Consider the following 13,984-nt stretch of genomic DNA (forward strand, 5'->3'; position numbering starts at 1 on the left):
TGAAGTAGAGAATGGAAAGTTCTTTTTATAACTTACAAAGCTGTAAAAGCTGATGAGATGCTATAAAACCGTTTTTTTTGTTGTTGTTTTTTAAGAGAAACCTTGAAGCATTAACCTTATAATGCCTACTGTATCGTACTTAATGCACATTTATAAGGCGTCTAATTTATAAACATGATTAACATGTATCAAATATTATCTGTCAGGCTAGGGGTGGGCAATATGACCAAAATCCAAAATAAAAAAGTTTATTTCACAGTAACTCAAGCTCACTGAAGTAAACAGCCAGTTATTAAATAAGAACAAGAAACTAATTACAAGCAATAGGACCAATTAATATATATTTCGTCTTATTGAAGTTACAAAAGTATGATGGCAATTTAGTGCCACGTTAACAAATAAAAAAACTAGAATAAAGAGTAAGAATAAACTAAAAATTGCAAGAATAAAGTCAAAATGTTTCGACAATAAAGACAATTATGAGAATAAATTGCTATGTTTTCGAGAATAAAGTCAAAATTACAAGAATAAATATTTTGAGAATCAAACCGAAATATTTCATGAATAAAGTCAAAATTGCAGAAATAAATATTTTGACAATAAAAGTAAAAATTACGAGAATAAAGTCGAAGTGTTTCAACAGTAAAGAAAAAGAAAGTTGAAATATTTAAAAATAAAGTCAAAATTACAAGAATTAACTGATGGAATTTTCTCAAAGAAAACAGTCTAATTTAATGAAATTAATGTCTTATTGTAATCGAAAAGGTGACTGATTCACGTGAATACAGCGATCTGTCCTGCCATGTTAAAGAGTGTGAAAAACACATTATTGCAAGATACATTGTTTGTATTTTGCTATAAAACTGACAGACTTTGAAAGCTGAGACTGTGTTTTGTATTCAAAGTACTAAAAGCACAAAGCTTATTGCTATTATTGGGTGGCTGGCGCACTACAAATAGGCCTAATGAATGCAATCGAAGACGTTAAATATTATTTCCAACATTTCGGCATTATTTTCGAAAAATTTCGACTTTATTCTCTTAATATTTCTACTTAATTCTTGTAATTTCGTCTTTATTCTTGAAACATTTTGACTTTATTCTCAAAACATTTAGACTTTATTCTCTAATATTTCTACTTAATTCCGGTAATTTCGACTTTATTCTTGAAACATTTCTACTTAATTCTTCTAATTTCGACTTTATTCTCGAAACCTTTAGACTTTATTCTCTAATACTTTTACTTTATTCCCGTAAATATTTCGACTTTATTCTTGTAATTTCCACTTTATTTTTGAAATATTACAACTTTAATCTCGTAATTTTAGATTTACTTATTTATTAACGTCTCACAAAAGTAATTTAGTCAAGTACAGTGACAAATTTCCTCCCTTTTGTCGTTTGATTAACATAATTGACAGACAGCAGGAATGTCAGACTGCTGTCACTTTAAGAACTGCCCAGATCCAAAATACTGTTACACATGTGTTTTCTTTCTCAGCTGTTTGCTTTCACTTAAAACCTAAATTACTGTGTTTACGAGGATACTTGCAAAGACGGGCATTTTGACACATACACATGTATTTAACCATTTAAGGCCTATAAAGCAGCAAAAATAACTCTGCTCAATAATCCCGCACTTTACAAGCACCATCTTCACATTTGTGCACCTCTCTGACATTTCAACGGCATAAAATAAAAATTTTAAACTACAATGCTTAAAAACTTAAAAACAATGCAAGCTATGCATTTTGTGACCACGTAGCACAGCAACATCACGTAAGCGTATAACTGCGATAGAGACGGTGCAAAATCTCTACCGGTTTCACAACAAACTTATTAATATTTCGCATGTCAGGCTTCACAGGGTTGATCAGAGAGTAGAGCCGCCATGTTTAGAGCCTATATAAAACTTATTTGTCTTTCCTCATGCCTTTCAGGGGTGGAGGTGGTTGTAGAAACTGAAGCTCCCATCAATATTCACATTCCCTTGGATTGTATAAGAACATAAAGTCCAGAGAAAAACGGCCACACCAAGACAAACACTACATTGTGCTTGAAGTAACGTCAGGCCGCCCTGTGTGCATTTGATGTCATCCGTCACCTCACACCGCTGCATGTACAGATGATGGCCATCCGCTTGGATTTCCTTTCTGAGATCTCAATGCACTCTCCACGTTCAGATTGCTTTTAAAATTCTTCTCTCCGTGTTTTATGTCCCACGGTTCCAGACTGTTCAGTAAACACTGAGCAGACATTATAACAGCCATTTATCCAGACCCAGATAAAAGCATCCGCTCTCTCTCTTTCTTTTTTTCATCTGACTGACTTGTGCTGTCTGTCTGTGTGTGTTTTTACAGGCGGGGCTGGTTTCCATCATCTTACTGTCGCGCATACACAGAGCCAGCGGTAAATAACAGGTAATCAGATACTGCACACACACTAACACGGTTCTTTGTTGTCCTGATTAGCTCTGATACTGATCGCTGCGCCTCTGAAGAGAAGGAAACACAAGCTTCACAGCAGTCAAGCCCTATTTTAAGACTATTACATCCTTTATCTGAAAAACCATTAGATTTTCTTAATGCATGGATCAACAGAGAGCAGGAAATAAGTTGGTGTGTCATTTAGCATCGCCAGAAGGAATTGTTTTCGAACAGGCTTCCTGAACACACCTGAAGACTGCTATTGGTTGGACAGTTAGTCCCGCCCCCAAACTCACACTATTGGTCAGATTTTAGGCAAATCACCAATAAATTACACACTTCAGCTTTAATGGTTGATTGAATGTGAGTTTTGATGAACATACAGTGCCTTGCAAAAGTATTCATGCCCCTTCATTTGTGTCACGTTTTGTTTTGTTGCAGCATTATGTTAAACTGCTTTAAACTAGTTTTTCCCCACATCAATTTACACTCCATACACCATAATAATGACAAAGCAAAAACCAGATTTGCACATTTTTACAAATTTATTAAAAAATAAAACACTGAAATAAGTACATTGTATAAGTATTCATACCCTTAACTCAGTACATAGTTGAAGCACCTTTACAGCCTCAAGTCTTTTTGGGTATGATGTGACAAGTTTTGCACATCTGCATTTGGCAATTAACTGCCATTCTTTGCCTCACCTTTTCACCTCTCAAGCTCTGTCAGCTTGGATGGGGGCTGGCAGACATTTTCTAGAGTCCTAGTTGTTCCAATTGTCTTCCATTATGGATAATGCTTCTGTGAACCTTCAATGCAGCAGATTTTTTTCCTGATCTCTTCCCTAGATCATTGCCTTAACACAAGTCTGTCACTGAGCTCTACAGGCAGTTATCTTGACCTCAGGACTCAGGTTTTTGCTCTGATATGCATTTTCAGCTGTTAGACCTTTTCTGAGAGGTGTTGTGCCTTTCTAAATCATACTCATTCAAATGAATTTGCCACAGTTTAACTCCACTCGAAGTGTAGTAACATCTAGAAGCAATATGAATGCTCCTGAGCTAAATTTCAGTTTTTAATTTTTAATACATTTGCACAAATATTAAAAACTTATATTTTGCTTTGCCATTATGAAGTAGGGAGTGTAGATTGATGTGGGAAAAAAAGTAATGTAAAGTAGTTTAACATAAGGCAGCAACATAACAAAATGTGAAAAAAAAAAAATGAAGGGGTATGAATAATTTCGCAAGGCACTGTATATGTGACCTAAGGGTAAATTTTTTTAAAAAATTGCAATTTATACATCATCTGAAATCTGAAATACGCTTTCCATTGATGTATGGTTTGAAAATCTAAAATTTGAGGGTGCAAAAAAATCCAAATATTGAGAAAATTGCCTTTAAAGTTGTCTAAATGAAGTTCTTAGCAATGCATATTACAAATCAAAAATTAAGTTTTGATATATTTACGGTAGGAAACTTAAATATCTTGATGAAACATGATCTTAATATCCTAATGATCTTTGGCATAAAAGAAAAATCAATAATTGACCTACACTCTTAAAAATAAAGGTGCTTTAAATGGTTTTTCAGACATGCCATAGAAGAACCATTTTTGGTTCCACAAAGAACCATTCAGTCAAAGGTTCTTTAAAGAACCATCTCTTTCTTACCGTTTTATAATCTGAAGAACCTTCTTCCGCCACAAAGAACCTTTTGTGAAACAGAAAGGTTCGTCAGATGTTAAAGGTTCTTTATGGAACCATTTAGACAAAAAAGGTTCTTCTATGGCATCGTGAAGCACCTTTATTTTCAAGAGTGTATTCAATGTATTGTTGGCTATTGCTACAAATATACCTGTGCTACTCAAGACTGGTTTTGTGGTCCAGGGTCACACTTTGAGAGCTGCACATTTTACACACTCTCTGTTTGACACTAGGGCAGTGAAACATTAGAAATAGACTTTACCCGGACTGACCCAGGCATGCTTTATACGACTTGTAATCCCTTGTGCTCTTTCCCACTGATGTTATTCAAAGTGTGAGGTTAGATCATGCACCTACCTGCTAATGTTTGCTTGAAGAGCACCAGACATAATGCTTTCTGATGTCAAATGAAATCCTATCCTCTTGGACCCAGAGGGGCTCCTGTAATGCCTGATCAAAAGCCTTTTGTGTTTCAGCTAACAGTGAGAGCACCAAATACAGTTTGCTGATTATGCATGTTATCTAACATGGTGTGCTAGCTCATTGATTAAGTTTGTACTGCGTGTCGTTTCCAAGTCATGGAAATAAATGGAATGGAAAAGTCATCAAAATTTCTAGACAATATACATTAAATAAAATTTAAAAAAAAATGGCAATCCGTACATTAAAAAAAAGTATACAGCTATGAAGTGTTTGGAAAAGTCTTAGAAAGGTTGTGGAAAAATCTAAGAAAGTGTGGGAACTCTATTGTTTAACATAAACTAGCTGAAAACATAAAGAGCAGTGTATCATGTGACACTTTGTAACTTTAGTTGTGTAATTTGATGCTGCGGTCAGTAGGGTTGTATTTTTTTTTTTACTAAGGATGTATAAAATCAAAAGTGATAGTATAGATATTTAAGAGATTTCCATTTCAAATAAATGCTTTTTAAAACATTATATATAATAAATTATGCTGTTTTAAACATTGGAAATAATAAACAAATGTTTCTCGAGCAGCACATCAGAATATTAGAACGATTTCTAAAGGATCATGTGATGCTGAAGACTGGAGTAATGATGCTGAAAATGTAGCCTTGCTTCACAGAAATAATTTATAATATATTCAAGTAGAAAACACACTGCAAAAAAATGCTTTTCTTACTTAGATTTTTTTGTCTTGTTTCCAGCCAAAATATCTAAAAAATTATTAAATCAAGAAGGATTTTCTAGACAAGTAAAAATATTTTCTTGTTTTCAAAAAAAAAATGTATCAAAATTATGTGCGTTTTTGGTTAAAACAAGCTAAATAATCTGCCAGTGGGGTAAAAAAAAAAAAAAAATCTTGTTTTCTGTTTGAAATAAAATAAAAAAAATTGCTTACCCCATTGGCAGATTATTTTTCTTGTTCTAAGCAAAAACTCAATTTGATTTTGACTTGTTTTTTTTTTTGTTTTTTTGTTTTTTTCTGAAAACAAGAAAATAATTTTACTTGTCCAGAAAATTCTTATTGATTTAAGTCATTTTAGATATTTTGGCTGGAAACAAGACAAAAAATCTAAGTAAGAAAATCATTTTTTAATTCTAAAAATATTATATAAATATTATATAAGTGCAGTCTTGGTAAGCATAAGAGACCTTAAACTTTTGTTCGAATGTGTTTTTGATCAATAGCTGCTTTTATACTTGAGAAAGGGGGTCCTTTAGAAGGTGATCATATTTTTTTGGAATAGTTTGTGTGAAATAGTTCAGCAGAATTAAACAATATCCTGGGAATCACTGGTTGAGGGGAATGGGAAGATTTCCCTTGATACCGACCGAAGCCAGTCAAAAGTTTTTGAACAGTAAGATTTTTAATGTTTTTTAAAGAAGTCTCTTCTGCTCACCAAGCCTGCATTTATTTGATCCAAATTACAGCAAAAATAGTCAATTTTTGAAATATTTTTACAATTTAAAGTAACTGTTTTCTATTTGAATACATTTTAAAATGTAATTTATTCCTCTGATTTCAAAGCAGAATTTTTAGCATCATTACTCCAGTCACATGATCCTTCAGAAATCATTATAAAATTCTGATTTGATGCTCAAAAAACATTTTTTATTATTATTATGTTGAATTCTCAGGTTTCATTGATGAATGGAAAGTTCAGACAAACAGCATTTATCTGAAATAGAAATCTTTTGCAACATTATAAATGTCTATATCATCACTTTTGATCAATTTAAAGCATCCTTGGTAAATAAAAGTAGTAATTTCAATCATTTCTTTCCAAAATAAAATACTGACTCCAAGCTTTTGAAAGGTATAGTTTATAATGTTACAAAAGCTTTTTATTTCAGATAAATGCTGATCTTTGGATCTTTCTATTGATCAAAGAATCCTGAAAAAAGTAGTCAACTGTTTTAAATATTGATAATAATAATTTTTTGAACAGCAAATCAGCACATTAGAATGATTTCTGAAGGATCATGTGACGCTGTGAAGCTTTGTTCACAGGAATAAATTACATTTTAATATATATTTAGATAGAAAGCAGTTATTTTAAATTCTAAAAAAAAAAAAATTATAAACTAAAAATAAATGCAGGCTTGGTAAGCAGCAGAAAAAACATTAAAAATCTTACTGTTCAAAAACTTTTGACTGGTAGTGTATGTGTTCAGAGTCAGAGTAGCTGGTTAGTAAACATAAAAAAGTTAAAATGCAGCATAAATAAAGGTTTCTTCTGCTGAAAGATGTTGTGATTGTGTTGCAGTATTGCTGGAAATCCTCCGATGCGCAGTAAGAGCGTGGCTAACCTCATGCAGAAGGACCCAGAGGAAGACATGATGGTTCTGCCTCCTGCAGACTACAACGATTCGCCCGTCAGGAGAAACTCCACTAAGAGTTTGTCGCGGACATACGCCTCTACATATGAAACCTCGGTAAGTCTTCTTCATCTTCCTCCTCATCTACTATATGCAGAGTCAGATTATGGTTGATCTGTGTTGGACTTAGGATCATCACCTCACCTCACAGGCTATTAAAACAGGCAAACATTTCTCATTTCCTTAAATTAAACTGTATCAAAGTGGTGTAAAAAGCCTTTCAGAACACAACAGTAAAGGCTTAGCAACACCTTGACATCACAGTGGTGAGTTTTCCATTGGCAAGCATCACACATATGTTTGCCAGAAAAAGAGTAAAAGTCTGTTTAAACTCTAAATGCTGTTAGGCTGTATTTGTTGAATTTAGCTCAGTTTAGAAACAATAGAGGCTCGTGTGACGTCCTCTCAGGTATAAGTGTGCATGTGTGTCAGTGTCTAGGCCGTGTCATGACGTGTCTACAGTTGCAGTCCTTGTGTCTGAGTGGATCAGAGGATCAGGATCACTTTAAAGAGGATTGCCGGTGGAGCAATGCTAAATCCAAACTGCTCTCTCAGAAGAGTGTCATCTCAGTGACAGCGAAGAATAAACAAAAGCTAGCCTTTCAAGCCCACCACATCTCACTGTTTAGTTTAGTTTAGCGTGTTTGCTTTTTGCCTAAAAAATTATTCACTTATAGGACTAGGAGTGGGAGATAAAATGGTATGAGAGAAGAAATTCACTTTTTTTTTTTTTGCTTGAAATTCAACCCCCAGATGTATATATTATATAAGAATGTAGTACCATCTACTTAGTTATATAATAGATGCATACATCAATAATTAAAGTATTATATAAATTAATAAATGAAACAAAATTTAATAGCTGCAAACTCAAAAATAAGATTAATTATAACAGATCAATGATAAATCTGACGTACAAGCAAAAGCAGTTATACATTATGAAACTCTTGAAGTGTCAGACTTAAAACAGCATGGTAAAACTGACATCAGCTGAACTCTACATTAAAGTAGTTTTTTTGCAGAGGTGGGTAGAGTACCCATAATCTGTACTCAAGTAAAAGTACAAGTACTTATGGAATTATTTACTCAAGTATGAGTAAAAGTAACAATCTTAATAATTACTTGAGTAACAGTAAAAAAGTATCCGATGGAAAAAGTACTCAAGTAGCTAGTTACTTCTGATCTGATTGATATGAAGTGAAAACCCTGAATTTCAAACTGTTTGGAAAGCTTGCACACACCTCTCCTTGAAAACATAGGCTGAAGTAAGGTGTGTGTGTATATGTATTGTGTGTGTATGTATAGGTATGTGTATGTATGTGTGTGTGTGTATATATATATATATATATATATATATATATATATATATATATACACACAGGGCTCGCAAAAGTTCTGGTAGCGCTATAGAGAATCAGATAGGAGTCTAATCAAACATGTTTTTAATACACAAATATAAACAGATATCAAGGAAGTAATTTTATTTAATTATATTTATTTAATTTAGTCTATCTGCAGAATTTTTAAATATTAATTTAAAGCAATTCATAAACCTTTTTATGATGCAAAAGTAAAATAAACAGTAATGGGATTGGACAATGTAAAGTAGAATGTTAAGCCATAAAATGGCATGATTTAAAATTCAGATACAGTTTCACACAAAAACAAAATATGTTACACTATGGCATTTCATCCTTTATAACATTAAAAGGGATAAATTGAGTATATAATTTATTATATTTATTTACTGTACTTGTTTAGATTTTTAGAAGGCACCTTAACTTTTTACATTTACAACTCTGTGTTTGCTGCATCAAAACATGAGTCGATAATTGCAATCATTTGACCATAAACAGCTGAAAAAAATGTATTGGAAATGAAAAATTGATTCTCTGCCACGAGGGGGCGCTTTAGGAGCGCTGAAATATTACGGTTTCCATAGTAACAGCTGAATACAAAGCAGCATTAACACAGTTTTATCAGGCATGAAATGAAAATGCCAACGACACGTTTCTGAGGACAGTAACAGAGGAACGCCATCAAATGCAGCGAAGTAAAAGTAAAATTTTTTCACTATAAATGTACTTGAGTAAGAGTAAAAGTACCTATCTTTAAATATACTCTAAAAGTACTAGTTACCCCAAAAATTTACTCAAGTAAATGTAACGAAGTAAATGTAATTCGTTACTACCCACCTCTGTTTTTTTGACTGTTCTAAAACATAATTACTGTCAGTGTTGGGGAAAGTTACTTTTAAAAGTTACGCATTATAATATTGAGTTACTCCCTAAAAAAGTAACTAATTACGTTAGTTACTTTTTATGAAAATTAATGTGTTATGTTACTTTTGCGTTACTTTTTAAATCTGGGCGGCATTTGCTTGTTTGTTTTTAATATAAAAAGCTCTATTTTTGGCCAATATAAAAGCCTTTCACCTATTTCACCTAGCCTCAGGCTGAAGGAAAAAAATAAATTCACATCCGTAAAGTAGACCTCAGAAGAAAAAAGTTCAACATTCTTTAGCAATAAAAAACAAGAAAACTCATTTTAGTTTAATTTTAACTCATTTTTGCTAATTAGTATGGTTGCATTGGATCATTAAAGGTTAGAAACAAAGACACTGGTTAATAAAATTAGATTTAAATACACAAAAGATATTTGTATTAACATTTAATTATTGCAGCTTTGCATGATATTCTGAGTTGCATTTAACAGTTTTTATTCATTTTGAGGAATACTGAATCTGTTGAGATAAATTAGTGCATGTTCACATTTATTCTAGAACTAAAGTAACATCTTAGTCCCGATTTCTCTCAACATTCAATCAATAACTGGGGTAAAAGTAACTGAAGTTATTTATTTGGAAAAGCAATTCGGATATTTTCTTGTAAATTAAAAAGTAATTTGTTACTTTTACTAGTTACTTGGGGGGAAAAGTAATCTGATTACGTAACTCGCATTACTTGTAATGCATTACCCCCAACACTGATTACAATTATGAACTCTTTCCACACTCAAGAACATGAATAAAGCTTGTTGCAAAGCACCGGCAAAAGTAATGACTAAGTGTTGGGAATAAATAGCAAGGAGCAGTGTTGCCAAGTCCACATTTTTACTGCAGAATTGGGCTGTTTTAACACTGTTTAACACTGGAATGCAAACAAAAAAAAGCATGCAATTTAACTCCCCGAAACGTTTTTACCATTTTTACTAGGGGGGTCCCCCTCGAAACATGATTGGGCTAGTTTTGAGTAGCAATTGGGCGGGTTTTGTTGGGAAAACCTGGCAACCCTGGCAAGGCATTTTTTTAATTTATTGATAAACTAGTGTTTCCTGTAATATAAACATTAAATTAGTCAACTAATGGCTTAAATGAATGAATATTAGTAAAAAAAAAAGCCTTATAAAAAAACATATGTTTGCAGATTTTTATTTTTAGAAAACAAGTTCACATATTTGTTTCTCCAAAAAACAATGCTACAGTCAGTTATTCTACTTTAAAATGTGTGTTCCATGTTGGAATGTCTGTTTTTGTTCTGGCCCACTGCCAGTTTAACAGAGTATTTTAACACCCTGGTTGTGTGTTCTCAATCTGGCAACCTGCATGAACATTGAGTCTGAGGAAGAGGGAGCTGGAGAAGCAGTTTTCACCAATATTTTGAATTTAGACTGCAGTATTTAACCCATTTCAAATGCTAGCTGTCAATATTACATGCACCTTTAATGCACCATCCTGCTTCATTGTTCAGCAGCAGTAAACAGCAATTACATTGTGCTTACTCCTGGACAGCATGACTTGATGCTTCAAAACTAAATCACTCTCATTCTAATCAGTGAAGATCTCTGCCCTGGAAGTAACATTTCTAACAGAGCATGGTATATAGAGTACTGTCAGACCAGCTCTCTACAAAAAATGACAAAGTCATGTAGTAAGTCACTTTAGTATAGGGCCCAATTCACACTGTTAATTAGTTGTTTATTAACATGCATATAACTAGCATATTGGCTGTTTATTAGTATTTATAAAACACATATTCTGCATGACCATATTCTAAATTTTTAATCCTAACCAATACCTAAACTTATCAATTACCCTACTATCTAAAACATAAATTTGTAAATACACCAGTGTGCAGCCATTTTTGTTGTGTTTTGACATTTTTGTGTGTATTTGATTGTTTGGACACACACTCAAAGCCCAAAGTGTAATCTGCTTGTCCGTTTTGGAGCGTGACCACAATTTTAGCTTGGGGAACAGCATCTTTTGCGCAGCTTTCAACGTTTTATCAAACATGTCTCCCAATTTAGCAACATTAAAGACTGCATTTTACAACTATCACTGATTGTGCAGATTCTGACGTTAAAGGGATAGTTCACCCAAACATGAAAATGTGATGTTTATCTGCTTACCCCCAGGGCATCCAAGATGTAGGTGACTTTGTTTCTTCAGTAGAACACAAACAAAGATTTTCAACTCAAACCGTTGCAGTCTGTCAGTCACATAATGGCAGTCAATGGTTACCAAATAAAGTAAAAAAAAACATACACAGACAAAACCAAATTAAACCCTGTGCCTCGTTACGATACGTTGAGGTCTGAAGACACAAAACGATCGATCTGTGCAAAAAATTGACCGGTATTTATATCATTATTTATCTCTGATCCATCACAACGTTCTATTCTCCTGAGTGCGTTTATGTAGTTGGTGAAAAGTCAACACTCAAAGATGAGTTCGCACAAGGAAACATTACCATTTTGAGAGGCCAGTATGCACTATGTAAACAATGAGGGACGTATACGCGCGGCAGATTGCTTCCATGTGCATCTTCTATGGTAGATCACGTTGACGCGTCACGTGCCACCTTTTGTGAACACGCTCAGGAGAATACAACAATATAAATACTGTTTAGTTTTTTGCACAGACCGATCGTTTTGTGTCTTAAGACCTCAACGTATCGTCACAAGCCGCAGGGTTTAATTTGGTTTTGTCTGTGTATGTTTTTTTTTTTTTTTTTGACTCTCAAAGCCGTGGGTCCCATTGACTGCCATTATATGACTGACAGACTGCAACGGTTTGAGTTAAAAAAATCTGTGTTTGTGTTCTACTGAAGAAACAAAGTCACTTACATCTTAAATGCCCTGGGGGTAAGCAGATAAACATTAAATTTTCAATTATGGGTGAACTATCCCTTTAATTTTGGGTTTTAGGGACGAACGAATGTGCACCGAATGTGAAGGGAAAGCAGCTGCGCTGGACGGAATGCCTTTTTAATAGTTTTACCTCATATCTTCTTTTTATAATCCTTGAAATCCAACATTGAAATCAACAATAACATTGGCTTAATATCACAGCCACAGGCCTAAAGTGTAAGCAGACAGTTGAATGCTTAGTTCTCTCCTCTAACACCAAAATTAAACAGGGATTTCATGTTGAGCGCTCTGTAGCTCCTCTGCATGAGCGCAATCTCTCTTCTGAATTGCAAATAGCAAGAATGCATCATAGACAAATGTCCTTAGATCCTAATATTATTGCATATAAAAACAGCTGGTGACTCTGGCGAGATAAAATTTGCAATTTATAGCAATAATACATGTATGTGTATTCTCTTAATTTTCCCAGTAATGATAACAAAACCGTGGACTATTTTAACAATGTCCTTACAACCTTTCTGGGCTTTGAACGTGTCAGTTGTGTTGCTGTCTATGGAGGGTCAGAAAGCTCTCGGATTTCATCGAAAATATTTTAAATTGTGTTCTGAAGATGAACGAAGGTCTTATGGGCTTAAAACAACATTCATTTTTGGTTGAACTGTCCCTTTAATTGCATTGATTAGACCTAGAAAACCTACTAAACTGTGCTTTCACTCATTTTTTTTCTGAAATTTATTCATTTTACTATTTTGAATAAGCAAAGGGTAATGACTAATTTGAAAGTTCTTTGCGATGGCTAGCAGGGGCGAGTCAGATGTGAATGTATGGTATTTCTAACATGACAAGACATCCACAAACATCATAGCCCGTTTGATTTGCATGCATGCAAACACATGTGGCAGAACTGCGGGCAGTGACACATGCATACCAATGCATGTAAATGACGAGATTTTGCTTATTCCCAAAAGATCCTGCATTGTTTAGCCAACAGCGATTTCACAGAGCAACATGTTCCACAAGTCAGGCAACGCAACACCTGAACTACGTAACGTCACAGTCCACGTCTACTGTATTATACTCATGCTAATTTCAGTGGTAGGGCTAGTCTACAACTGTGTGATGAGACACACGATCTCATTCCAGGTGCTCCTTTTAAGTTAATAAGGTCTAATGCCTCTGAAAGAGCCACCTGCATATGTGGAGCTATTTGTTTGGTGGGAGCCCTGATTTGTGATATTTGCGGGCTGCGGGTGTCCATGGCCAGCCTGTGAAACTGAATACTCCTTTCTCTGAACGCGGTGAAATATTCATCGCTGACCAAAACCCCCGCCTCCCATCACACACGCACATCCGGGCCACGGCTCGACCTTTCAGATGGAATTCCACACGGATTTCAACCTGAAACCCTCTCGCACATTTATTTACTCCGCCGGCACCGGCGATATTGTGCACACAATAGAAGTACAGGAGCCAGATCCGTAGGTGTGAAGCCCTGTTGTTCAGCACCTGTCCTCCCTGCCGAGGGTTGGCTCATCGCGGTGGCGAACGAGGGACTCGTGCCATGCAATTACTCAAGCGAAGCTCGCCTCTCCACCCTGGAAAGCTGGGGTAAATGCGGACACTCGTTTAAAAGCTCTGTGTATTAGAAGATTGTCTGGTTTAAGACAAACAGAGGCTGTTTTTTTTTTTGTTTTTGTTTTTTTACAAAAAAACACTTTATCTGTCAAGGCGGGGGAGGCCGGGTCTTGAACGCTCACAGGTGAAGGCATTGTGTCAAAAATGCTCCCTACCTGGTTTTCTGTTTGCTTGAGAGAGAAAAAGAAAATGCAGAATCTGATACAAGCCTCACAATAGA

At 34.6% G+C, this 13,984-nt stretch overlaps 1 protein-coding gene across 1 annotated transcript in view; it reads left to right on the forward strand.

Moving 5' to 3' along the window:
* baiap2l1b (BAR/IMD domain containing adaptor protein 2 like 1b) overlaps positions 1–13,984 on the forward strand; it is an 87,868-nt gene that overhangs the window by 65,007 nt on the left and 8,877 nt on the right. Inside the window, exons 11-12 of the mRNA XM_073833843.1 lie at positions 2,361–2,420; positions 6,867–7,035. Of these exons, the coding sequence (XP_073689944.1) occupies positions 2,361–2,420; positions 6,867–7,035 (229 nt within the window). The remainder of the gene's footprint in view (positions 1–2,360; positions 2,421–6,866; positions 7,036–13,984) is intronic.

The sequence above is a fragment of the Garra rufa genome, chromosome 1, assembly GCF_049309525.1.
Source record: "Garra rufa chromosome 1, GarRuf1.0, whole genome shotgun sequence".
Lineage (NCBI taxonomy): Eukaryota > Metazoa > Chordata > Actinopteri > Cypriniformes > Cyprinidae > Garra > Garra rufa.